Genomic DNA, 27749 nt, shown 5'->3' on the forward strand with positions numbered 1-27749 from the left:
TTACCATTGACCTACCGGCGCGACGTACTGCTTTGTCGGTATGCCTGCCAGCTGTCGTCAGTGCCCGACCACCCCTCTTATCAGTCCTTCTTCGCCGATTCTCTCGACTGTCAGTATGGGTTGTATGTGTCTGCCCTGCTGCCCCCTGGAGTCCGCTTTCATCGCCTGCTTTGACAATTGGATTTTGCCCTCCCTACCACCTTCAGAGAGGGTGAGAGCCCGACTCCACCTTGGCTCCAGGCTCCGGTTCATATTTATCTCGATCTCAGCTCGCTCCTGAAGGAGGGTACTCCGGCTGCAGTGTATTGCTCATGGTTTGTCGAACTTCGTGTGCGACTTGCCAGTCACACCTTTATTTACACTGATGGCTCCAAAACTGACGATGGTGTTGGCTGTGCCTTTGTCGTCGGGGCCGTCACCTTTAAATACCGGCTCCTCGACCAATGTTCCAGCTTTACGGCCGGGTTTTTTGCTCTCCATCAGGCCGTTCAGTATGCCCGCCGCCACCGCCATTCATCGTATGTACTCTGCTCTGATTCACTCGGTGCTCTTCAGAGCCTTGGAGCTCCATATCCGGTCCATCCCTTGGTGCAACGGATCCAGCAGTCCCTTCATTCTTTTGCTGATGGTGGCTCTCCTGTCAGCTTTCTGTGGGTTCCCGGCCATGTAGGAGTGCCTGGGAATGAGTCTGCTGATGCTGCAGCCAAGGCTGCAGTCCTCCTGCCTCGGCCAGCCTCCCATTGTGTCCCGTCATCTGATGTTAGTGGGGTTGTTTGTAAGAGGCTTGTGTCGTTGTGGTGGGATGCTTGGTCCTCACTTCAAGGAAACAAGCTCCGGGCAGTAAAACCGTTCCCAACTGCTTGGACAACCTCCTCCCGACCATCTCGGCGAGAAGAGGTCCTTCTGACCAGGTTGCGGATTGGGCATTGTCGGTTTAGCCACCGCTACCTGCTCTCCGGTGACCCAGCCCCGCAGTGCCCTTGTGGTCATGTATTAACAGTGCGCCATGTTTTATTGTCGTGTCCCCGTTTTAGTCAATCTCGTGTTGTCCTGTCTCTGCCATCTACTTTACAGGATATTTTAGCTGATGACGCTCGAGCAGCTGCTCGTGTTCTTCGTTTTATTACTTTGACTGGCTTATCCAAAGACATCTAACTCTTTCACTTATTTTATCTGCATCTTTGTAAGAACTTTCTGGTGTCCCCCCTTGAGTTTTACTAGATTCTATGTGCTCTAACAATTGTGACTGGGCGCTAACGACCTCAGTAGTTGAGCGCCCTTAACCCCCCCCCCCCCCCCCCCCAAAAAAAAAAAGGCCTCTGCATGGGTTGCCTCCCATGGCTTCCAGATTTTTCCCCCCAAACATGGGTAATACTTTTTTATCAGTGACCCACAGTACACCCTGATCCAGAACTTTATTTAGGTGACCAGCTCCTTGGTGTTCTTGGACCTTGTTTTTGATAAAAACCTGATGTGGCTACCCCTTATTCACCACCTGAAGACTATGTGCATGCGAAAGCTAAATGCTCTCTGCCTCCTGGTCCACACTGCTGGGGGAGCAGACCATGCTACTCTTCTGCATCTTTACTGTGCTCTGGTCTGGTCCAGACTAGACTATGGTTGTCAAGTAGAGGCCCCAGTGGCTCCTTCCAATCTCAAAATACTTGACCCTGTTCACCACTGTGGGGTGCGTCTGGCTATTGGTGCCTTTCGCACTAATCCCGTTGACAATCTCCTTGCAGAAGCGGGGTTCTTCCTTCTACAAATACGATGGAGCCAATTCTTGGTTTCTTATGCAATTACCATTCGCAGATTTCCTGACCATCCCATATACCCAGACCTCTTTGCAAACGAGGGATGTCTTCCTCCTGTTAACTGTCCTCAGGTGGGATTGCCAGTTGGAATGCATCTCACTTCCTCTTCCCCTCTGTTGGGATATCCATCTCCACTCACTGGAATGCACCCTGTCTATTTCCTCCTCGCCCCTCCACCCCGGGTGGTGCCTAGACCACGTATTAGGACTGACCTAGTCCAGGGTGCTGAGGTCTCTGTCACCACTATGGTTTTCCAGCATCTTGTACATTCCATCCTTGCAGAGTTCCAGGCTGCCACCATCTTCTACACTGATGGTTCTAAGACGACATATAAGGTGGCATACTCTTTCACGTCTCCTGCTAGCCTAGAACACCATTTATTGCTGGGATCCTCTAGTATGTTCACAGAAGAGCTACCAGCCATCAACAGGGCCCTCCATTTTGTTTCTCAGGTCTCCCTCCACAGTGTTTTATAATGTACCGACTCCGTGAGCCGCCTTGAGGCTATCGACTGATGCTACTCTCGTCTCCCTTGGGTCTCTGCTATCCATGACCCTTTCTCTGTGCTTGGCTGTGCCGCCCGCTCAGTTGTCTTTCTCTGGGTCACAAGTCGTATGGGCATCCCAGGGAATGTACTGGCTGACCGTTCAGCCAGAGTAGTAGATACTTACCACCTGTTCCCTTTCATGATTCCAGCTCCGGATATGCAGATCTGAGTGAAATCTCACATTGCCCAAAACTGGAATAACATCTGGTGCACTACTGCTCTCAGTAATAAACTTCACACAATCAAGGAGTCTACTGCGGTTTGGCACTCTTTCTTCTGCTCCTCTGGGAGTCCACTGTCATCCACTGTCTTATGCTGTCTACACATTAGTCATACCAGACTCACTCATAGTTTCCTCTTGCATAACGAACTACGCCCACAGTTTGGTTGTGGAGGCAGACTGACGGCATCCCATATATTAGTGGAATGTCCCCTTCTTTTGGTCCCTCATACTAAGTACAGCCTTCCAGATTACATAAATTTAATTTTAGCAGACTGTTCATGGATGGTAGATCTGGTCCTCTGTTTCCTCTGTGAAAGTGGTTTTTATTTTCGGATATAAATTTTTTGCTTTACTCCTGGAGCAGGGGCAGGGTGGTTGTGGTGGGGCCTCTCTTCACGTTTTATTGATCTGGGACCCATGACCACTCCCTCTTGTAAAGACCGCTCTTTCATCCCGCCGTTTTCCCAGTTTTTAGAGTTGGGGGTACCCTTTTATACCTTCTAATGTGTGTGTTTTAACTTCCTTGTTTTATAGTTTGACTCCTCTGACTGGATCCGTCCACTTTTAGTGGACCCTCTCTCTTCTGTGTGGAGCTTTGGAATCGCGGGACTGATGACCACGCCATTTAGTCCCATAACCTCCTTCAGTTAATCAGTCAAAGTGGAAGGTGTAGTTTTTGCATGCCACATAACGTAGAGCCCTTCTACATACTTTTGTGATGATCTAAACAGAAAATATTATCTCAGTAATATTAGCTCAATGATACTGGAAAGTCGTAAAAAGAATACTAACAACATAGGGAGTGAAGGTGACCACTCGTCTTGTAGATGAGGTGTTGAGTGACAAATACACACTAGTTAGATTTATATTGTAACTAAGCTTTTGGGCAATGTCCTTCCTTGGAACTAACAGACAGCAGGCACAGCTTAAATGTTTAACTTAAATCTTGTTATTTAGGTTGCATGTCATGCAGAAACCTTTTTCCCCTACAGTAAGTGAGGTTGCACTCGTGATGTGAGATATTTCTTATTGGTGTAGACATTTACTACCCTTTTACTGTGTGAAAGGTCTGTATCATTTCTTCTTGGTAGCTGGTGTGCTGACTGCATAGGTTTCAAAACTTTTTTAATGTGATAGATGTTACATAATAGTTTCCTCTCTGCTGTGGAAAATTGTAACAGAGCCTTTTAATTAAACTCCTTTCTCTAGTAATTGAGAAATTATCTTAGGTGACTCAGCAGTAAAATGCTGAACACATGAAGAAGGTTTTTGCTTTGCATCCCAGAAATGCAATCAAAATGAAATACAAGTTTTCTTCAGTTTCTTTAACTAGATGACTACCACGTTGTTCTCTTTCAGTGCTACAGTTTATTACTCTTGCAAGTTTTGACCAGTGTCAACTAATAATCTACTGCTGATCATTTATCTGTTAAAATGCACAACATAAAATTCTTCATAGTTACATGTGTCAGCACTGAGGGATCTACGTTTTTGTGGGTTGGAACTTCAAATAATGTGTAATAGTGTAGTTTGCCCTGTCTTCATTTTATCATTGTACACTTGTTCTCTATCTCCTTACATCTTTCTAATGTCTTGTCATTTCCATTCAGATGTGTTGTACAACAATGTGGAGTATGGCCACTCAATTAAACACTCTACCATCAGTCGCTTACAATGCTCTCACTGTTGCTTATAAGTTGCACCATAGTTTATATTCCATGATAAACTGTAAGTGTACAGTTTGCATCATGTTCTGCATGCTGTTGCAGCTTGTAAGCAACTGTAACAGCATTTAAGACATTCATTGTAGATTGTTTAATCACCAGGGTAATCTGGTTATTGGATCAAAGGCAGGCAGGGGTGGAAATACTTAATCAGCCAATAGCATCCAACATCTTTGCAACATGAAGCCATCAAAAGAATGGATATAAACCACTAATTGAATTATGCATTCATCACAACTAATGTTTCTTATCCTAATTTGCTAATTTCACCAACTTGGAACCAAACTGTCAGTTTCCAACTTAACCTAGACCTCAGGGCACATTACAGGTCAGTCTTACATGATAGTATGTATTCTAGAAAATAATATGAATGCAAATAATTTTCAATGTTATGTTCTATTTATATTTGCACACATATGGTGTCAAAAGAATACATCATTATTGCATCAAGAGACAGAGCCAACAACTAGTATCAATAGGTTCAATCCATCTAGCAGCGCCATAGGCGTATCCTATATGAACATTATTATTAAAACATTGTGATACTGAACTAATCTTTGGATGTGCATTTTCAGCTTTTCAAGGCATCATGAATAATCAAATTTTGAGCATGTAGCTGTGTAAATTCCGCTTCCACTGATATTTTGGCTGTGTATCTCCCAGACCACCTGGGAGTGAGCCAAGAGACTCTTGATAAATGGCAAATATACCAGTGGGAGAGGTGGAATTTGCATGGTTGTAAGCCCAAAATTTACTAAATCAGCCATCTGATGATCCAACATTACAATCCCCCATATCTTATGCTGAACTGTCCCTTCTGTCTACCCCAGGCTTTTCCAGCACTATCCCATAAGGCAAGGGCACCCATCAGCTCATCAGAAGGCAGGTGCAGCTACAGACTCTCGGCCATGTAGTACGATCTAGTATGTCTCGTCATGTCTGCTTGACTGCCCACTTGTAAGCTGTGTTTGCCCTGACCTGCCAGGCCAGTGCTGCCACCGAGTGGGCACTAGACCTGGAACAGCCTGTTGGCTATATTTACCCTTTGTCTGCTCCTCTCCTAGTTTTATAGATAGTATTTTCCAATTTTACATCCCTTGGCAATTATTTAATACAGGGTGTCACTCCTAAGAATCATCAGGTGCATTTTCTCTGCTGTTTCAGCAGATATTTGCCATTTAATTTTTGCATTGTGTATCTGTAGTCAGCCCAAACAAATAGTGCTCATCACCTCTTTCAAGTAACTCCTGGTGAAGATAGAAAACATCAGTTTATTTCCTGTTACAAACAAAATGATTTTAAAATCAGAATTTTATGTGCCCATTTGATAGTGTCCCAGATTAGTGTAGTACGATATTTATTTTGTTGTTATATATTAACAGGGGCAGTAAAACTCAAAGAGTAACTAGTACTCCTGCAGTGACAGCACTGCCCTGGCATGCACTGACTGCTACTGCCAAGCATGTTGCAGTACTGAGTAGGTGCTTGATTTCTGCTTATTCTTTGTGTTTTACTGTTTGTGTTAACACATACTGATAAAACAAATATCAGACTAGACCAACCTGGGACCACTCTGTCAAATGGGCACATAAAATTCTGATTTAAAAATCATTTTGCTTGTAAGTCGAACTAGCAAACACTTTCCGCCAAAATTGGGCTTCACATAAACATTTTCATTTGGGCTGGCTCCAGTTACATAGCACAGAAACAAAATTGCAAATATCTGTTGAAACACCCAAGAAAATGTGCCAGTTGACTCTTAGGAGAGACACCCTGTATAGATAATGGCATTTCTTTGAGCTTTAGTAATTCTGGTGCTGTGTGAAGTCCACAGTATTATTGTGCTGTTACTGTGTCTCTGTATTTTTGTATCAGTATTGGTTTGTCAGCTGTTGTTTATTTGTTTGAAGTTCCTGTAGTAAATTACTAATGGAGAACACTGTGTTGTGAAAAGGGGACTGCTTTTGTCTAAAGTGTTGTTTTATTCTTCATTCTAGTTAGAGAAGGTACACTGGGGCATATCTGATGTAGATCTGTTTGAGATAAATGAAGCCTTTGCTTGCCAAGCCATAGCAGTATTGAAGCAATTGGGTCTTAATCCAGCAAAAGTTAATGTTAGTGGTGGTGCAGTAGCCCTAGGGCATCCACTGGGGGCTTCTGGTATGTACTTGCTTTCAAGATGTTCTATTTGTAAATGCTTCTACTCAACCTCTTCTACTTAACTGCATGAGTATGAGCCATTGTGTCAGCGGTGGCATGTTATTTTGTAAAACTGGCTTTAAAATTTAATATTGTCTTCTTCCATTAATTTGAGTCACAATATGGAGCTGATTTGAGTTTTAGTCATTAGTAGATAACGACTATGGCTCCAATTTCAAGAATGTTTTATACACTTGCTTGCCAACAAGGACAACCATATTATTAACTATGTGCAAAATCAGCGTTATTACTAGAACAATATTTTGAATCATTGAAGGAAATAATTTGTCAGCACAGATTCTAATGAATCATTATAACACATGGTTGATCCAATTTGCACACATTTGTCACTTGCATATTAGAGATATGGCTCATACAGTGCAGATTTTAAGTGCTATAATGAAGGCAGCATGTGTATTGATGTCACATGGGCAAATCCTTACCTTATTTTTGTCAAGTAGATAATATTTGGAATAGACAGGGAGTACAGAGGTGTAGTTGAAGTAGACCAATCAAAACATTCTTTAGAGAAAAATGTAATGTTGATAGTGGAATGTATAACTCATAAAAGCTAAATCATCTATAACTATAATACAAACCAATCCATCATTATTGTAGTCCCTTAGCTTGATAATGCCCTAACATAACCTCATTCATTTACCTTGCGTTAGATATCCACTATCTGAAGAAATCTGCTATAATTGGTTTAATTGTGATGATATACATTTCAGGAGCACGGATAATAGTGACTTTACTTCATGCTCTTCAAAGGACCAGAGGCAGGCGAGGTGTTGCCGCTCTCTGTATTGGAGGTGGAATGGGTATTGCTATTGGCATTGAAATGTGCTGAGATTATGGCAGATTTGGCAATAAGAGAAGGATGTGTTTTGTAGGTAAGTAAAATTATGTGGTACCATCAAAACAATCAATTTTTGGAGGTATTCATTTTTTCATCAACACAGGTATTAAATTTATTTGTAGGCTCCTAACAGTTTGCGAGAGTTAGTGAATGTGCCGTTTCATTTAAGGAAAACAAATGCAGCATTTGCTACTGCCAGGCACAGCAGCAGACAGCCCTCCCTCTCATTCACACAAGCACAATCCTCCTCCCCTTCTTACACATTCACACACAATAATGATTATTTTTATAATAAGCAGAACTAATATACCATTCAACAATATGAAAAGTAATACACATGCAGTTGTTCAGAGTCACTCTCGATTGTATTGTACAAAAATCTGCAAACTCTTCCCAAGTTTAAAATAACTATTCATTAATGATTAAAGAACTTAATTTTTAGAAGCAGCACTTATGTGAAGCCCACTTTTATTTTTTATACGAGATTCTCAAAGCTTTATGTCAAAGTTACAAAGCCACTGGAAGTATAACCATCACCTAGCTTGTGTCAGAATAGATAGTATCACAAGAATGAACTTTGGTTTTTGAAACATGTGGAAATTTTGCAATTGTAGGAAATATTCCAGTAAGTGTCACACAATCACATACATAGGAACAGTCACCTTCAATCTTTCATATTGACAGCAGAGAAAATATGGTCAGCAAGGGCTAGAATATTGAAGATCAAACCACTGGTTGTACACTATAGGGGAAAACAACCTCAACGAATCTAAACTCTGTAGACAGGAACATATTGGCTTTAGTTTAGGTGGGAAGGAGTGTGAATGGGAAATCGGAGACTTCTTGGAGTCACTGATGTTCAAGAAACTGGAAAGACATATTGTACTTGTACATGTGATAAGAGCTCTGTCATTTCATCAGTGTGCCTTTATAGTTATTCAGAAAAGCTAATATACATGTCCTGCTATCTTGGCTTCTTAGGGCAGACATACTCTGTTCTCTGGCCATACCCATAGCAGTAAGAAAAGAGGCTGCATGGGCGATGTTTTCTGTCCATCTTGTTGTAGGTTAACATTTAATCAGCTCAAATTTATTGAAATCAAACATTAAAACTAACTAAAATCTGACAAAGGAAGTCAGTCAGTCTGAGGTCATGGTTAAGTGTCTTGTGTATGTCTATTCTTTTTGCAGGACGTCTCTGGGACGATGGCCATTTACTATCATGGCAAAAAATAAAAACACCTACAGACGTCCTTATGATTTTATTTTATTTTGTCGCTACCAGTTTGGACGCTTCATTGCGTCATCTTCAGGCTGTTTTGATGCGGTACAGGTTGATATGATCCCCATGCATAACCCATCAATTGCCAGCATTACTGGATTCGCAGATAATGTGTCAGTTCTCCAACCAAGCACCAGTTGACAGTTGATGGTTGGAGTGTTGACACATTATCTGCAAATCCAGTAATGCTGGCAACTGATGGGTTATGCATGGGGATCATATCAACCTGTACCACATCAAAACAGCCTGAAGATGACGCAATGAAGCATCGAAACTGGTAGCGACAAAATAAAATAAAATCATAAGGACGGCTGTAGGTGTGTTTTTATTTTTTGTCATGTTTAATAGTGTCTCGTCATTGCATTCTTAATGCATCGCAAATCATACATATGTAAAAAGGCAAGCTCTGAGCTAATAAAATGATCAGTGAACAGTAGGATTTGTAAGTGCAATTGGAAATGCAAACAGAGTCGATTGACATGGCTGTCTGTACAGAAAACACTGGAGACGATATCAACAATCCCATTAACAGTAACATCTGACTAAAATTAACACTTGTTTATAGATACAATTTTGGACTGCTTGAGTATAACAGCAGAAAGAAAATACAAAATTTAATGTGTAGATGGTGTCATTATGTCAAACATGTTGCTTGATGTAAAGTACATTATAACCCCACTTTTATGTTCCCGGAATTATTGTTTTCCTGCCGTTTATGACATTTTTTTATCATTCCTGTCAAATTTTCTATGTCTACAATGTTAATTTGCACCCGATTTTGCCTCAACGTATTTATAATTTTCAGCGATTTACACGCTACGAAAAAATATTCATGGAGGAAACAAACTGACACTGCCATGATGTTGACTGTCCAGTAGTGTTTACAAGTATTACGTGGTTAAATTCTTGACACCAGGGCACTCTACTCAGAAGATTTGAACTAGTAAACATGTAAAAGTTGAAAAAACTCATGCCATTATCTCCCGCTAATGCCAAGCTCTACTTCGAGTGATGGCTGATGGGAGTAACTAGCTTCATTTGAATGAAGATATCATGACCAATCACAACCATTTCCACACTGTCTTTACCGTGCAAATGCAGTTTTGTGATTGTTGTGATCATCGTGACACCTTTGTCAAACCATATTTAGCGTGTTTCGGCCTTTGGCCACTTGTAGCGCTAGTTGACACAGTCATTCACATTGCATTGCTCAAATGTTTTTAGTTGAAACACAATTCCGGTTACTTTTTTTTTTTTTTTTTTTTTCCTCCCCCCCCTCCATGCCGAGTAAAACGTGTTTCAAGAATTTATTCTCGTTGTCAAGTGCAGTATTTTCGTATGTATTTTTTGTGATGTTACACAAACAGTGAGAGAGGTGTGTGTGTGTGTGGGGGGGGGGGGGGGGGGGGGGTTCTGCATAACTAAGGAGGTGTAGTGCCTGATAACATCAAAAAGACGACTACAGTGCATGAGAGGCAGAATAACACATATTCAAACAGCACACAAAAACTTATATACATTGTTGCACTTGACAACGAGAAAAAATTCTCGAAATGCATCATGCTAAGCCTGAAAAAATATGTAACTAGTGCAATATTTCATTATTTAAGTAATGAATGACAGCTGCAGGCTTTCCAAAACCATCAATTCTAGTTATCAGTTCCAGTTATATCAGCAGTTTTTATTAGATAATAAACACGTCCCAGACAAGTCTTTTGATGCCTGTTTTGTACATATGCGATACATAATGTGCAAAAATGCAATGTTATATCCTATATGTAACTTTTACAGCTTTAAACATTATTTCCCGCATTTTACACCTTGTCCCTTGAAAAGTGTAAAAGCGGGGTTGGTTTCACTGTAAATGTAAACATAACAATAGCAAACTCTCCCCTGGTGTCTTTATACATTCTTTATCCATGAAAAAACAGTCACTCTGTTGCCAGTGAAATAGTGATGACTATTGATGATTGCAGAAAGCAAGGAAATTAATTTAATTCACAGAATGAAAATTTCACTCTGAAGTGGAGTGAGTGCTGATATGAAGGCTTCCTGGAAGATTGAAACTGTGTGCCAGACCGAGACGTGAACTCGAGATCTTTGCCCTTCATTGGCAGCCAAGAGCACTTGCTTGTGAAAGGAAAAGATCCCAATTTCAAGTCTAGATTTGATACACAGTCTTAATCTGCCAAGAAGTTTCAAAATCATTGTCATTGACCAAGTAACTCAACAGCCTCTGTTTGTAGGTTTATTCTGTTCACAAGTCACATCAGGAATGCTAGGAAAAATTTGAGTTTATACATTCTCATAGACTGAGTCCACTGTCTCTTTAAAAATTATATAGATAATTTAAAAAATTAGTTCTTATTAGGCACTATAAGGAAATTCATAAAGTGATTTAGTTTTTCTCGTGTTTCCCATGTCTTTAACAGGAGTAACATTTGGTAATTTTAGATGAATAGCACATACACTCTAGTGTGTAAGCCATATTGTATTCTACTTGACTGACCGTTCAGAAAATTCAAAAACGACTGAGAGTTTGCGGAGGATGGCAAAAATTTTGCTTGACTGTCATGTAATACTGAACTGATTGTAAAAGTGTATGAAGAAGATATGTGTGGGAACAGGAAGCAGACAGGTAAAGACTGTAAAGCCATTGAACTATCACGTATTCTTCCCATCATTTGTGGAACTGTCTAGAAGAAACTTATTTCAACTTGCCATGTTGTTACATTGCAGCTTGAGGATATTCAGGGAATATGTTGAATGTAAGTGGCCTGAAACATATAATAACTAAAAGCAGTTGCTTGAACAGAATGCTGTACCTGTGCAACACACTGCTTATTTTTTGACTCATTGTTGAAGACAGTGTGACCATTGTCAGCTGCTCATATGGTCTAACCCTTTATGATTTGTGTTAAAATGTTATCTCCATTGAAGAGGTCAAAATTGATTGAAAACAAGAATTGAACATCCCACAGCAAATGGACTCCTCCTACCAGTGCCTCCAAAATTCAGAAAATCGCTGCAGTTGCTATGTAGAAGTCTGAGGGCACTAATTTGAAGAATATTCTGGAAATTGGAGTTAAATTAAGACATTTGCCTTTTTAAATTAGGAAATTCTGAGAAATTTTTGGACTGATAGCAATGCAGTATTAATTTATCTTGAGGCAATTATGTAATGAGTTTTTCGGATATAGAATCCAGATTCACTCAGCTGCATATATCCACTGTGAGAAGCAGTCACCATAGAGATTACTCAGAAGATGAAATTAGATTAGATTTTCTGTTCTTTCCATAGAATCACAAACTTTGTTCAATTCTCTTACCCAAACTGAGGAATTGAGCCATATGGTGCCGTGGTTACACCACAGGACGTTCATTTGGAAGAGTTTGGGTTCAAACTCCTGTCCGACAGTCCAGGTTTAGCTTCTCAAGGATTTCTGTAAACTGATTGACATATTTTGGGATGGTTTCATTGAAAAGAATATGGCCAGTTTCCATCCCTATCCTTGTGCTTTATGAGCATGAACAAACTTCTGATATCATCATTATTAATGAAACACAAAACTCAAATATTTCTTATAGTGAGGAGATCCTTAGAAAAAATGCTCAATAAACATTTACAGGACACTGACATCCTATATGTCCCTTACACAGGTCCTAAGTACAGTGGCCTTCAGTGATGTGGAATAAGTAACAACTGTTAAATTTTTTCATTCACAAAATAATACAAAACTTAGAAAATCACAAACATGTATACATATACCTGCTTAAGTGCATGAGATTACCAGACCTTTGCACCTAGTCATAGTCATCATCAAAAGAAAAGTTTACAGTGCTTACGTACACACATTTCATTTCTATTGCGCAGGTACTTTAATGTAGCAAGTAATCATGAACAGTCAAAAAGTGAACACTTAGACAGTCACAGGGAGAATATTGGTGCGGGGAACAAGCTCAGCCTTTGTTTCACACCCATGTTTTGTGCTTCTGCAAAAGCAGTGCTGAAACATGGTGATAGTGATCACTGAAACGTTTGGTAATTTAGCAACTAATAGTGTCGCACTAATTGACGTATCCGATGAAGATAGCTACAGCTATGAAGTGCGTATCAGTTATCGGTAATAATATAAAATTATAATCAAATTGAACTGAAAGTTATGATATGGATATTTGCCATTCAGGTTAACTAACAAAATTATATAAAACTTTAAACATGTTGGATGAAAGTTTTTTGGCAAGTTACATTAATCACTTTCATGTCTAGTCTCAACCATGTCCATTGTGAGATGAGTCATCAGCAGAATGATTGGTGTGTATTATATTGTTGTCAATTGCTATGATGTGCCACATTATATGCCCAATGAGATTTGTTAGGATATATGAATGGAGTATCTAGAAAATGGCTAGTTTCAACAGGAGGTCAGAATATGTTTCAAAATTTGGTCTAAAGATAAATATATTGTCAATTACATAATAAAAGTAAGTTCATGAATATTTAATCTTTTCTTAAACATGTATTTACTTGTGAGCACTTATTGGAAAAGACTGCCTGTTTTGACATAAATGCTTCAAAATTGTTGTTTAAATCACATTGCAGGATACCAGCTGGTGTGTTGCCATTGTAGGGACATCAAAATAATGACTGCAGTGAGTGAAGTGCCAAATCAAAATGCATTACACACCAGAAAAGTAGAAACATTATGCAAATGTAAAACAGTGTCCTCAGTCACTACTTTTGAGAAATGATTATGACGGTGTTCAGCAACATGAATACATTTGGCTATGGCATAACTGTGGGTTGTACGAAACTACAAAAGCATTGCATGATGTGCATGTTTGAATGTAAATACAGATGTTAGGCAAGCTTGCAGGTTGTGCTGTTGTATTTGACCCCAAACAGCACCTGTGAAATATCCTCAATATGTTGCAGGTATCAATCACGGTCAGAACAGTGTTCTGTGTAGTTATGAGCGCATCATGTCAGAGCAAATTGTTGGTGCTCGTATGGTGGGTGCTTCCATAACCGAGTTAGCTGAAGTGTTGAGTGTCTCAAGAGGCACCATATCAAAGATTTATGCTGCATGCAGGAAGAGTGCGAAAACATCATCTGCAAAGTCACGACAGGGACAAAAGTGTGTAAGTGATGGTGATAGACGGTCATTGAAGGGAGAAGGAAGGAGGAATAAGAGTTTAACATTCTGTCGACTGTGCAGTCATTAGAGACGGAGCACAAACTTGACTACAAAAAGATGGGGAAGGAAATTGGCCATGCACTTTCCAAAAGGAAGCATACCAGCATTTGCCTGGAGTGATTTAGGAAAAGTACGAAAAACCTAATTTTGGATGGCTGGACAGGGATTGCAGTTTCATCCTCCCAAACATGAGTCCAGTGTGTCACTGAAGAGGATTGTGGCCGTAATAAGAGCACGACATCTGCAAAAGTCATTGTAGAACTAAATATGACACTCAAAAACCCTATCAGCCTCAAAACAATACAAATGGAACTTCATAAGCAGGGAGTTGCAGGGCAAGCTGGAATTCCAATACCACTCATTAGTGATGAAAATGCCTGTAGCAGGAAAACATCATGCCAAAGCCATAAAATCTTAGTTATAGAACAATGGAAGAAAGTCATTACGTTGGATGAGTCTTGTTTCACACTGTTTCCAACTTCTGGCTTGTTTGTGTCCAAAGAGTGAAACATGGTGAGGGTTTAGTGATGATTTGGCAAGCCATATCATGGTATTCCATGGACCCGCATACTTACTCTGCAAGATCACAATACTGCCATGGTTGTGTGACCATTTTGGCTGATAAGGTCCATCCTATGGTACAGTCTTGGTTCCCCAATGGGGATGTGATCTGAGATGGCATTGCCCCTGTTCACACAGCTTACATTGCTCAGGATTGGTTTTTTGAGCATGAGGATGAATTGTCACATCTCCCCTGACCGCCACAGTCACTAGATCTTGATATTATTCAGCCTTTGTGTTCTGCTTTGGAGAGAAGGGTGCCTGATCATGGCCACAATCCTCTTCAGTGACACACTGGACTCATGTTTGGGAGGATGAAAGTGCAATCCCTGACCAGCCATCCAAAATAGGTTTTTCGTACTTTTCCTAAATCACTCCAGGCAAATGCTGGTATGTTTCCTTTTGGAAAGTGCATGGCCAATTTCCTTCCCCATCTTTTTGTAGTCCAAGTTTGTGCTCCATCTCTAATGACTGCACAGTCGACAGAATGTTAAACTCTTAGTCCTCCTTCCTTCTCCCTTCAATGACCATCCACCTCCATCATCCTTACCTGAATGTGTGACTATTTGTAGGAAGAATGGTATAAGGTTCCCTTGGAAACACTACAGAACCTTTGTTTATCCAGTTTGAAATGCTTGGAGACTGTTTTAAATGATCTAGAAATTGGCGCTGAGCAGTTCCGTAGTGTGAGCATCCTTCAAAAACTAAAAGTTGTCAACAAAATGGTACCACCTGCTGTAGAAACTAAGTCTACAATGAATATAACATCAAATGGGCAGTTTTCCCCACCAATCTGCAGTGCTATTGGTGTACAGATTTAACATGATAAAACTGAATAGTAGCTTTGTCATCAGTTTGTGTTGCTAATGATCAACCAGTCACACTTGCGTGAGTACTTATTTTACACTTTCCCCCATCAGTCTATCAATGTTGCAACTGCAAAGTTTAGTGCAGACAGTTGAAATCATTCTACCTACCCTTTGTTTGAATATCATGTGGAAGTCAGTGTGAATGAATAAGAAGAGTGTGACTTTTTGGAATTTCTGCTTTTAGAATTTTTCGCTTTTAACAGTTGAATCTGCCAGCCGCGATGGTCTAGCGGTTCAGGCGCTCAGTCCGGAACCGTGCGACTGCTACGGTCGCAGGTTCGAATCCTGCCTCGGGCATGGATGTGTGTGATGTCCTTAGGTTAGTTAGGTTTAAGTAGTTCTAAGTTCTAGGGGACTGATGACCACAGATGTTAAGTCCCATAGTGCTCAGAGCCATTTGAACAGTTCAATCTCATTGGTCTCAGGCTGTTTTAGTGAAGGCTCTAATAAACGCATTATTGTGTGTCCCAAATGCAAGAAACAAGGACATTATTCAAGCTTCACAGCTTGTCGGTGTATCTATTATTGAAAAAATCTTCAGCTTCTTTCAGTTCCCAATATTAAAAATCTAAAAATTTTTTATATTGTAATCTCATCAATTACGTATAAAGTAGCGGAGTTCATCTAAGTAAAATTAACTCATACATTTTAGAATTGTGTGACTATTAATGTTTTTATGTTTGTTTCAGGATTTTATAACACCATTCCTTTTCGACAATAAGGTTTGTGGCATACGTATTTTAGAAAATTGGTAGTATATTCTATATATTTGCACAGTTTTTATGGATCGTGGTTCTTAAATAGCATTTATTGGTTATGTTGGCCTCTTATGTACCAAATTTTATTTATGACAGTGTGAAAATACAAGAATTTAGCTTTATTTTTTTGTACAGTCTTTCACTTATACTGGATCAGTGAGAGGAATTGTGTAGACTGTATGTGGCAGAAGGGTTTTGTGTACAAAACCCTGTGCATTGTCTATGCAGTATGCTCTCATGTGTACTTTGTTTTTGGGGGTAATATTTTTATAGGTGTAGGAATTATATTTATTTGAAGTGAAAACTAATGATTCATGAGACAATTGATCTTATGAAAATCGGCTGTAATAATTAAAATCCTTAAAGGTGAATAAATAATTCAGTGTAATGTAAAATTGATGATTTATTTTTGCACATGTGTGACACCACTGGTCCCACAAGTTATTGAAATATATTGCTTGATTTCAAGATCATACTTTACCTTTTTTTCCCAAAGAATTCTATCCAATCATTCGTTTATCATACTTCATAGCTTTTATCATGAAGGGAAGAGTCAACCAGGATACACATATACACACTATCTTACAAGGGGAGGCCACGATGTTGGGATCATATATTTACTTCAAACTTTGTATGCCTTTAGTAGGCCATTGAAACAACATAATGGGCAAATAGTAAGGTGCACTCCTCTGGCAATTCCAAGAAAATCACAAGAGAAGTTTTACGTGTTTATGTATGTCTAGGTACTCAGCTTTTCAAGAATTTGAGATATTTTGACGTTTCATTTGTGCTAATGTTCCCAGAACAACAAATAGCTTTCCAGATGGGGTTCTTCCAATACCATGAAAAGATCTAAGATATGAGCCTTGAGAATCCAGTCATGAAAGCAGTAAAACACTTCATTTTCAACAGTCAAGCAATGTTAACTTCTAGTGTGTATTCCAAGCACAACACAGTACATCTCATAATTAAACACACAAATCTCTATTAGAAATGTGATGCCCATCAGGGGGGGGGGGGGGGGGGGGAAACAGAATTTCTTCTACATAGTCAAATTAATATGAGCTTTCCAATGATCTGGTTCACTGTTGTATGACAAACAGAAATTGCAACACCATGAGCAAATAACCATAAATGAATGAGGTATAATCCACATATCAACAAAGAAAGGTTTGAATGTAACGATAAATCCACTCACATTTCAGGACCAAAATCAATATTTGATGTCATCAATCCTGTGGTAAGAGCTACATTTAATGTCTTTGAATCTGGCAGACTATGATTGTATTACCAAGGTATGGTATTCAAGATATCTTTTGTCAAAGCTAAACATTCAGCTGTATTGACTGCTGGGCTAGTATCATCATCATGATACTGACACAATACAAAACACTCACAGTGTGTGATATATCAGGTGAGAGGCAGGCCAAGGAAGAAATGATATCTATTATGCATTTTAAATGTCTTCGATATTTCTAGCAACATGTTGAAAATTGCCTGATTGAGACACAGTGCAATGAATAAGGTGAAGGAAGGGTAACACATCAGGTTGTACATATTCCCTGGTATTGCAGTTGATCTTGAGAGTACTCACACTTTGAAATGGCTGACTTTGTTTATGATATCTGTTGCTTATTTAGACCATCACCCAAGTCTTTCTGTCCAGTGAAAAACAGAAATGAAATTAATCACAGTGTGAACACACTCAAAATGTTTAGTAGGGTATGCAGTGGATAGTTACATTCTCTACAAAATCTACATCTGCATCTACATACATACTGTGCGAACCACTGTATAGTGTATAGTAGAGCATACCTTTTGTCACTATTGGTCAGTCCCTTTATTCCACTTGCAAATGAAGCAAGGGAAAAACACCTGTCTGTATATTTCCATACTCGCCCTAATTTCTCTTATCTCACCCGTGATTCTTACATGAAATATATATCGGCAGCAGTAGAAATGTTCTGCAGTCAGCCGCAAATGCTGGTCCTCTAAATTTTCTCAATAGTGTTTTAAAAAAAAAGTCCTCTTCCCTCCAGGGATTTCCATTTGAGTTCTCAAAGGATCCCCATAATGCATGCGTGTTGATCAGACCTGCTGATAACAAATCTAGCAGCATGCCTCTGAATGACTTTGATGTGTATGCAATGGGTATCCCAAACACTCGAGCAGAACTCAAGAATGGATCACAGTAGTGTTCTGTTTGTGGTTTCCTTTATAAGTGAATTGCACGTTACAAAAATTTTCCCAGTAAACCAAAGCAGACCATTCGGCTTCCCTACTACCAACCTTACATGCTTGTTCCAATTCATATCACTTTGGTATGTTACACCTAGATATTTGTCATGACTGTCAAGCAGCACACCACCAATACTAATAGGTTCGTGCATAAGTTTTGTAGTGTTCTTGTCTTGTATGTTGGTATTCCAGTTGCTGTGAGTTTATTTATCGATGGTTATTTTTTATTTGTAGTTCACTGTCGCTATTTGTGTATACATTGCATGGGGGCTTAATTAAACATAATGCAAATATTTTTAGTAGTTGTATGTCCGATTATGCTGTTTCGTAATCGGTTGGCCCTGACTAGTATTTGTACGCAATCTGACTGCATAGAATAACAACAAAGAATGAAAGAAAATTTTCGTTAACACAAATAATTAATTAAGTCCCCAGCAACTATAAAACCTATGAACCCAAAGCACAAGTGTAATTGTTCTGTGTGTGGGAGTGTGACTCAACGTACACATCTGGCACGGTTCATCTTCAACAAGACAAGAAATTTTAAATATCATTTGTACTGAAGTAATTAAAAAATAGAAATACTATAATTGCGTAAGAAAACCAGAATTACACTCTAATACAAGAACACACGCCAGATGCTTTGTTGACTGAATCTGTAATGACGCATTATTTAGGACACTGAAATAATGAGAAAAAAAGGAACGGAGTTTGTTACCTCATTTATATTGATGAAAATCACTCTAATCCTTACAATATATCCCCACACCGACTCTCTACTACCACATCTCAACAAGACTCTTCAGTATCACATCTCAGCAAGCACTGCCTACAAACACTCTCTGCTACGAGTTCTTAACAAGCACTGACGACCACGAGACCTCGACAGGCACACTACTACGAGCTCTCCCCAAGCACTGTGTAGGCGGCTTAATAATACTCTTTGGCGCAATCTCTGGCGCAGTGGCTCAGTGTAGCCACCTTTCATATGCCCCTCCTCCACAGGCCAGAATTTGATGGTATTTTTGCCAGCATTGGTGGTGAAAATACCACCAAATTCGTCCACAAAAATACAGACAAAAATAAAAGATAATATTAATACCTAAATATCACATAATTAGTTAAAATTTTGGCTTTGCACTGACCTTTCAATAACCTAATATATAAAATACAGTAGGCAATACAAATTCTTTCATACATGTGGCTTTACATAATAGTTTACACAATACACAAAAAATCAGTTTATACAAATGTTCACATAAAATACTTTTAATTATTAAAAAAAAAAAACAAATAGTTGATAATTCCAGCCCAGCAATGGTCAACAGGTGCAAACACCAACAAGTGACAACATTTTAGTAAAAGCAGTTCCATCTGTGGCACCCAGCAATGTTGAAGAGGTACACACAGCAACAAGTGACATTATTTCAGTAGAAGCAGTTCATCAGTGGCACGCAGTAGTGTTGAGCAGGTACACACAGCAACAAGTGACATTATTTCAGTATAAGCAGTTCCATCTGTGGCACCCAGCAATGTTGAGTAGGTGCAGACACCAACAAGTGACATCATTCAGCAGAAGCAGTTCCATTAGTGGCACCCAGCAATGTTGAGTAGGTGCAGACAGCAAGAAGTAACATCATTTCAGTAGAAACAGTTCTATCTGTGGCACCCAGCAATGTTGAGCAGGTACACACAGCAATAAGTGACATTATCTCAGTAGAAGCAGTTCATCAGTGGCACCCAGTAATGTTGAGCAGGTGCAGACACCAACAAGTGACTTCATTTCAATACAAGCAGTCCATCAGTTGCACCTAGCAATGATGAGCAGGTCCAGAGAGCAGTCCATGATATTCACTATCACTGATCATACTGTTCATCAGAGTTTATAAGCACAAATTAAACATGTCCTAGTGGCACCAATCATGTAGAAAAAGTACAAGTAACAGTCCATAATATTCACTATCACTGATCACACTGTTCATCAGCAGAAATTAAACATGTCCTAGTGGCACCAATCATGTAGAAACAGTACAAGTAACAGTCCATAATATTCACTATCCTAATCACACAGTTCATCAGCAGAAATTAATCATTTCTAAGTGGCACCCATTATGTTAAAAAAGTGCAGGTAACAGTTCATAATATTCACCATCACTAATCAGACAGTTCAGGCATGAACAATAGTTTGAATACACATACAAATGCTTTTACACACTAGACATATAAATTCTAATAAACACACAAATGATATCAGATAATTGTCATATTAACTATTACAAATACTCAAATATCAGTAAACCTATAATATTTATGGGTGTCAGTGCAAGCCACTACATACAAATAAAATAATATTTAGGAGATAGGTGGGTAGGATTAGGAAAGGAAAACACACAAAACACACTCACTCATCTTTCATCCACATTAAGTACTACTGTGTAATTGAATAGTGTTAACTGTGTAAAAGCAATTCTGTCAAAATTTGATGTTCATCATGTGTATCAAGTAGTAGTGGCAGCAATGTATAACAGTCAATAATAAATGTGATTTGAGACTTTCTCGGCGTATTCCATTCGTGAAATCTTCTCGGGTGATCAGCCGAGTAAAGGCGTCGTCTTCTCGCAACGTTTCGAAGGGTTTCGTACCCATCATCTTCAAGCGAAGTGTCGAGATGCTGTGTTGCGCGGTCCTATAAAGGCTCCTGGACCAGTGACTGATTCCGGGCGCCGACCAATCAGGTACCTGCGGAATCGGCCGCCGCGCCAGTGGTGGAGGGTTCGCGGCGCGGACCGGGCGTCGAGTCCCTGCCGGTTCCTAATACGTCTGTGGCCGCTACCGTCTTCGTGCCGGAGCGTTCTCTTCTAATTTTAGTTATTGCGGGATTCCAAGCTGTACTAAGTTGGAAACCAGTGTCTCGATTGATCAGGTTGCTGTTCAACCGAATTTCTACAGCCTCTTTGAAAACTGAATCCCAAAATCCTTTAGCGTCACACAGCTTCTTCGTACCCTCAAAGAGGAAGGTGTGTCCTTCGTTAAGGCTATGTTCCGCTACCGCCGATTTTTCTGTCTGACCAAGGCGTACATTTCTAATGTGTTCCGAGCGCCTCTGCGTGATGCAGCGCTGCGTTTGTCCGATGTATTTCGTACCACATTCACATTCAATACTGTATACGCCCGGAGTCTGCAGTCCTAGGTGATCTTTGACTGAACCAAGTATGTCCTTAATTTTACTTGGGGCATGAAAAATTGTCTTGATGTTGTGTTTCTCCAGAATGCGGGCAATCTTGGCTGTTGGCGGTCCCGCGTATGGTAGAAATGCCAGGCATCTGGTCTCATCTTCTTCTTCTGGTGTGTCTACCTTCCTGCTCTTGTGTAGGGCGCGCGAGATTTGGGTCTCATTATAACCGTTGCTGCGGAAGGATAAAGAAGATCTTCTTGTCAGCTTTGACGTCACCTCACTCTTCACACGAGTACCGCTGGAAGACTCCCTAGCGCTGCTCGAAACACGCTTTAGTGAGGACACAATAAAGGTGTTCCGGCATGTGTTAACAAACACCTACTTCAAGTGTGGAGGCAAATTTTATGAACAAGTGGATGGTGTAGCCATGGGGTCCCCCTTAGCTCCCAGGCATCGCTAATCTTTACATGGAGCACTTTGAAGATATAGCCCTGGACACTGCCCCATTGAAACCTAAAGCCTTCTACAGATATGTGGATGACACTTTTGTCGTGTGGCCACATGGCAGAGAGAACCTGCAAGACTTCCTGCGACATCTCAACAGCATACACAGCAACATACAATTCACCATGGAGGTGGAAGAAAACGGAAGCTTGCCCTTCCTTGACATTCTAATCAAGAGGCACCCTGATGGCACCTTGGGTCACGCTGTGTATAGGAAGAAGACACATACGGATTTATACCTTCATGCACAGAGTTGCCACCACCCAGCACAACGCAACTCAGTGCTTAACACACTTGTGCACAGGGCCAAGTCTATCTGTGATGATGACAGCCTACCTGCAGAGTTACAACACCTAAGGAAGACCTTCCGCAGCAACGGTTATAATGAGACCCAAATCTCGCGCGCCCTACACAAGAGCAGGAAGGTAGACACACCAGAAGAAGAAGATGAGACCAGATGCCTGGCATTTCTACCATACGCGGGACCGCCAACAGCCAAGATTGCCCGCATTCTGGAGAAACACAACATCAAGACAATTTTTCATGCCCCAAGTAAAATTAAGGACATACTTGGTTCAGTCAAAGACCACCTAGGACTGCAGACTCCGGGCGTATACAGTATTGAATGTGAATGTGGTACGAAATACATCGGACAAACGCAGCGCTGCATCACGCAGAGGCGCTCGGAACACATTAGAAATGTACGCCTTGGTCAGACAGAAAAATCGGCGGTAGCGGAACATAGCCTTAACGAAGGACACACCTTCCTCTTTGAGGGTACGAAGAAGCTGTGTGACGCTAAAGGATTTTGGGATTCAGTTTTCAAAGAGGCTGTAGAAATTCGGTTGAACAGCAACCTGATCAATCGAGACACTGGTTTCCAACTTAGTACAGCTTGGAATCCCGCAATAACTAAAATTAGAAGAGAACGCTCTGGCACGAAGACGGTAGCGGCCACAGACGTATTAGGAACCGGCAGGGACTCGACGCCCGGTCCGCGCCGCGAACCCTCCACCACTGGCGCGGCGGCCGATTCTGCAGGTACCTGATTGGTCGGCGCCCGGAATCAGTCACTGGTCCAGGAGCCTTTATAGGACCGCGCAACACAGCATCTCGACACTTCGCTTGAAGATGATGGGTACGAAACCCTTCGAAACGTTGCGAGAAGACGACGCCTTTACTCGGCTGATCACCCGAGAAGATTTCACGAGTCAATAATAGTTAAGTCAACGTCATAGTCATCATGTCAAGACCAATGTTTGCCAAGCCAGATCAAATGTACTGTTGTTGAACAACTGTCAGTGAGCCAAGATATGCAAATACTTCCTCTCTTCAAAAAAAAGTATATACTGCTTAGTGATTTAACAAAGTGTGTGTATAGACTATCTTCCTTCTACTTTAGTGTTCTAGTCTGCTATCTTCATCCTCCTTGTTCCATAAGACCAACAAAAAAAAAAATATGCACCTCACTTACTTCACCTCTTATACACCAAAACTCCAATAATCATCAGCATCACATAATCTCAATACTTCAATAATACCTCTTACGTCGATACATATAGATCTTATCATCAATATCATTTACCGTACCTCTTGTCCACAAAAACTCCAATAATCATCTACTTCACATAATCTCAATAATACCTCAATAATACCTCTTCAATACGTCGATACATATAAACCTTATTACCAATATCATTTCACTTCCATAACAACTCTTTCCTCTAGTCAGTCTCCTGGAACAAGTACAGATAAAATCCTAATGCAAACCTCAGTTCATCATCCCATACAATCTGAAGACACATTGTCAACACACAACCTCTGTGTAATCCATCTGACCCAAATCTTCTACTCATTATGAATTATAAACAAAAGAAATGCATACATGACCTCTAACAGACTTAGTTCGAATAACTCTCAGTAATTAAGTACGATTACGGAGTGTGAATGATCATAATATTTCACAGTGTGTACACCACTTCAAGAATTATGGCAAACAGAAGCAAACATGTGGAGTATTTCTTGTGTCAAGTGTCACTTCCTATTTCAATTGCTCACGAAAAATGCAGTGTAATAACTGTCAATGGTCTAAACCTAGTTTTGGTATGTCATGTCGTTAGCTTCCTTCCTATTAGGATAAATTTATACAGCTTTCATAAAACCTCCAGCTCATGTGACTTCTATGAAGTTTCTTGTACTAATGTCGTTTGTCGAATTATAGCAGTTCATTTTCTTATCTTAAAAATATAAGGCACTGAGCGTAAGCAAAACATGCAATAGCGAGTAAATATACCAGTAGAGAACAGAATGTCAACAAGTGGATGCAGCACAATTCTTACAAGGAGGCTCTGCCAAGCGAACAATCTATAATTAACACCATACTGTGGCCTAAACTCCATGTTCGCACACCTTACATCAGCATTTCTATATACCAAATTAAAGAGTAGTTATGACAACAACAGATATGTATAAATATGCAATCTATACGCATAGCAGCAAACATATGTTATCTAACATAATAAACAGGTCATTAGCATCATATCAGCATAAGCAAATAAATGTTCATATGTCATCTTAATAAGTAAACATGAAAGCGCAAGCAGATAAATCACAAAGTATAACTTACATACATATCAGCACAACTAATCAGGTGACAATTATAATTTAAATAAATAAGCACAGCAGGCACATAATTAAAAAATATGACATCAGTGAAAAAGCAGTGCAGCCAAGCGATGCATAATATATACAAATAACTATCCTGTTCATTAATAAAACATTGACAAAAATCAGCAAATGTACGCAAGCACGTCGCTTCACACGTAAATTCATAGAACATGAAATTAGCACAAAGTATGAATCACGTAGTTTATTAGTTTCTTCTTCGAAATTACATTCTTCCTGAAAATTTCTCGATAGCAAGTCGTCTTAACGTCGGACACGCACAGAATTTACCTGAAGTTCTTAAATATTTTATAGAACCGTATCCTGAATAATACTGAATGTTAATAACATAATTCATCAAGTCACTATAGCTTTATACTGAATTTAGTCGGAGAAATTAGACTGTGTATTTGTTTACGGCTGTCAGTGCATTCGCACTGAGCGCTCGATCAGCTGTAGGCGCGCGACGTAGGAAGCAATTGTTTGCGGTCAACGACTGCCTTGTCCGGCGCGCAGACTTGACTGTTGCTTTGAGTATAAGCCGCCGCCAAAACACAGGGCGGTATCCTTGTACTCTCCGCATGTTTACATGTAGCTGTGAGTTTCTCTAAAGTATGTCATTCCACAAAAATTTTTACGTTAGATATATGATGTATTCCTTTAGAGCGTCGAGATTTAAGAGTTTCTACTTCGACAGTGTTATCATGAATAATTTTACGAATTCTATATGGACCGTTATAAAGCAGAAAAAATTTGCGACACAAGCCTTTTCCTTTGTGAGACAAACGATGAGACTTAATTAACACCTTCTGACCAACTGACAAGATTTTTGAACGACCAGGACGCTTAGCTGATTTCTCTCTTCTAGCAGCCGCAGATGCAATATTTTGTAGAGCCAGGTTGACAACTTCAGAATGTCGCAGTTTCCGTGAAGGCGGAAAAGGAACGATTTCAGATATGCGATTTGTCGGTGCTTTGTTTTTTAATATCAGTATAGGCGGTAAAGAAGTTGAGTCATTAGGAAGTTCATGCAGAATGCTTTGAAAAATATGAAGATACTGATCCCACGTTCTGTGATTCCGATGACAATAAAGACGACACAATTTATTGATTTCCTTCAGCCATCTCTCTGAAGTGTTAGATTGAGGGTGAAAAAGTGAAATGAAGATTGGTTTAATTTTACGACGCTGTAGAGTACGAAGCCAAATTTTAGAACGAAACTGTGATCCATTATCTGATATAACCTTATCAACATGACCAACTTCTTTAAGAAAATGTTTGATGAAAGCGTTAGATACTGAACGAGCTGTTGCTTTGCGTAAAGGTGTAAAACACACATATTTTGACGTCAACTCCACTGCTACGAAAATGTACGCAAAACCATTGGTAGAACGAACCACTGGACCGAACAAATCGACTGCAGCCATGTCCTTTAATTTCCTGGAATGATAGGAAACAACGGTGCTCTGTGAGAAACTGTTGGCGGCTTAGCCTTTTGACATAATTTGCATTTGGCCAGAACAGATCGAATACGTTTTTCCATATTACTGAAGTAGCAATTTTCTCGTAATTTATGAAAGCATTTTCTGGGACCAAAGTGTGCATAACTGAAATGCGTATACCAAATCAGCTTATTAACCCACTCATCAGGAATACAAACTAACCAAACAGAGTTGTCGACCGATTTTCGTTTGAAAAGAATGTCATTGCGGACTAAATAAAGCTGTCTAATCGCTACGCTTTCCTTTCTCCTCCACTTCTCCTTAATGTCCTTCCAGATTGGATCCTTATTTTGCTCCTTAGCGATGTCCTGGAGCGAAGACGAAATAAAGTTCTCAAACGCAACACCTTGAATATACATCAAACAATAATCGTTTTCTATGCAGTCCTCTTCAGCACTTTGTTTCAAACCCATAGGTGCACGTGATAAAGCATCAGCAACAATATTTGAAGAACCCTGTATGTAAACAATTCTAAAATCAAACTCCTGTAGGTACAACGCCCATCGTGACAATCTGCCGTGAGTTAATTTTGTTGACATAAGAAATTCCAGAGCTCGATGATCGGTATAAACCTTAGTATGTCTGCCAAACAAAAATGTGCGAAATTTTGTGAAAGCCCAAACAACAGCCAAAACTTCAAGTTCCGTAATCGAATAATTATTTTCTGATTTAGAGAGAACACGACTTCCAAATGCAATAGTCTTCTGTACTACAACGCCGTTTTCTTCTATCTCTTGAAATAAATGTGCACCTAGGCCCTTGTATGATGAGTCCGTCGCCAAACAAAAATCTTTAGATAAATCCGGATGTGAAAGAAGTGGAGCAGCAACTAAAGCATCACGAAGCTGTTCAAATTCTGACTGAGCTTCCTCATCCCAACACCAATTAGATTTCTTTCCAGATAGTTCACATAAACGAGGTGTGGCCAAATCGTCCAATCTAACAAAGCGTCGAAGAAAATTACAGACACCAAGGAAACTACGAACATCACGTTTTGTAGTAGGAACAGCATAATTACGAATAGCGTCTAATTTTTCTGGATCAGGAAGAATACCTTCTGTAGAAATAATGTGACCGAGAAATTTCACCTGTGAACGACCAAATTCAGATTTTTCTAAGTTCACCGTAATGCCAACTCTTGCAAAGATACGTAACAATGAATCCAAAATTTTGTTGTTCTCACTCCAAGAATGTTTAGCAATAAGAATATCGTCAACATATGAAGTAATATTGTCACGAAGATAAACAGGTAAAATTTCATTTAAGCTACGAATGAATGCTGCTGAAGATACAGTAAGTCCAAACGGTAATTTCCGAAACTGGTAACAGTTACCAAAGGCTAAAAAGGCCGTGTATTTTCTACAATCAGGGTGGAGTTCTATTTGCCAAAAACTTGCGCGCATATCAATCGTGGATAAAACTTTAATTCCATGAAAATGTTGAAGAAGTTCATCTAAATTTTGTGGACGGTCAGTTTCAGAATGATGATATTATTTATCTGTCTGGAATCCAGAACCAAACGAATTGACCCATCCTTTTTAAGAACAACGTGTAATGGGCTGGTATAAGGACTGACTGCAGGCTCAATAATGCCCTGATCTAACATGTACTGAAGTTCATTCTTAACCTTGT

The 27749-nt window shown here is 39.8% G+C and overlaps 1 protein-coding gene across 1 annotated transcript in view; it reads left to right on the forward strand.

Moving 5' to 3' along the window:
- LOC126470110 (acetyl-CoA acetyltransferase, cytosolic-like) overlaps positions 1 to 16429 on the forward strand; it is an 83587-nt gene extending 67158 nt beyond the window's left edge. Inside the window, exons 7-9 of the mRNA XM_050097713.1 lie at positions 6306 to 6468; positions 7239 to 7400; positions 15966 to 16429. Coding sequence (XP_049953670.1) covers positions 6306 to 6468; positions 7239 to 7357 — 282 coding nt within the window. The 3' untranslated portion in view covers positions 7358 to 7400; positions 15966 to 16429. The remainder of the gene's footprint in view (positions 1 to 6305; positions 6469 to 7238; positions 7401 to 15965) is intronic.
- Positions 16430 to 27749: the final 11320 nt, after the last annotated feature.

Source organism: Schistocerca serialis, chromosome 3, assembly GCF_023864345.2.
Source record: "Schistocerca serialis cubense isolate TAMUIC-IGC-003099 chromosome 3, iqSchSeri2.2, whole genome shotgun sequence".
NCBI classification, from domain to species: Eukaryota; Metazoa; Arthropoda; class Insecta; order Orthoptera; family Acrididae; genus Schistocerca; species Schistocerca serialis.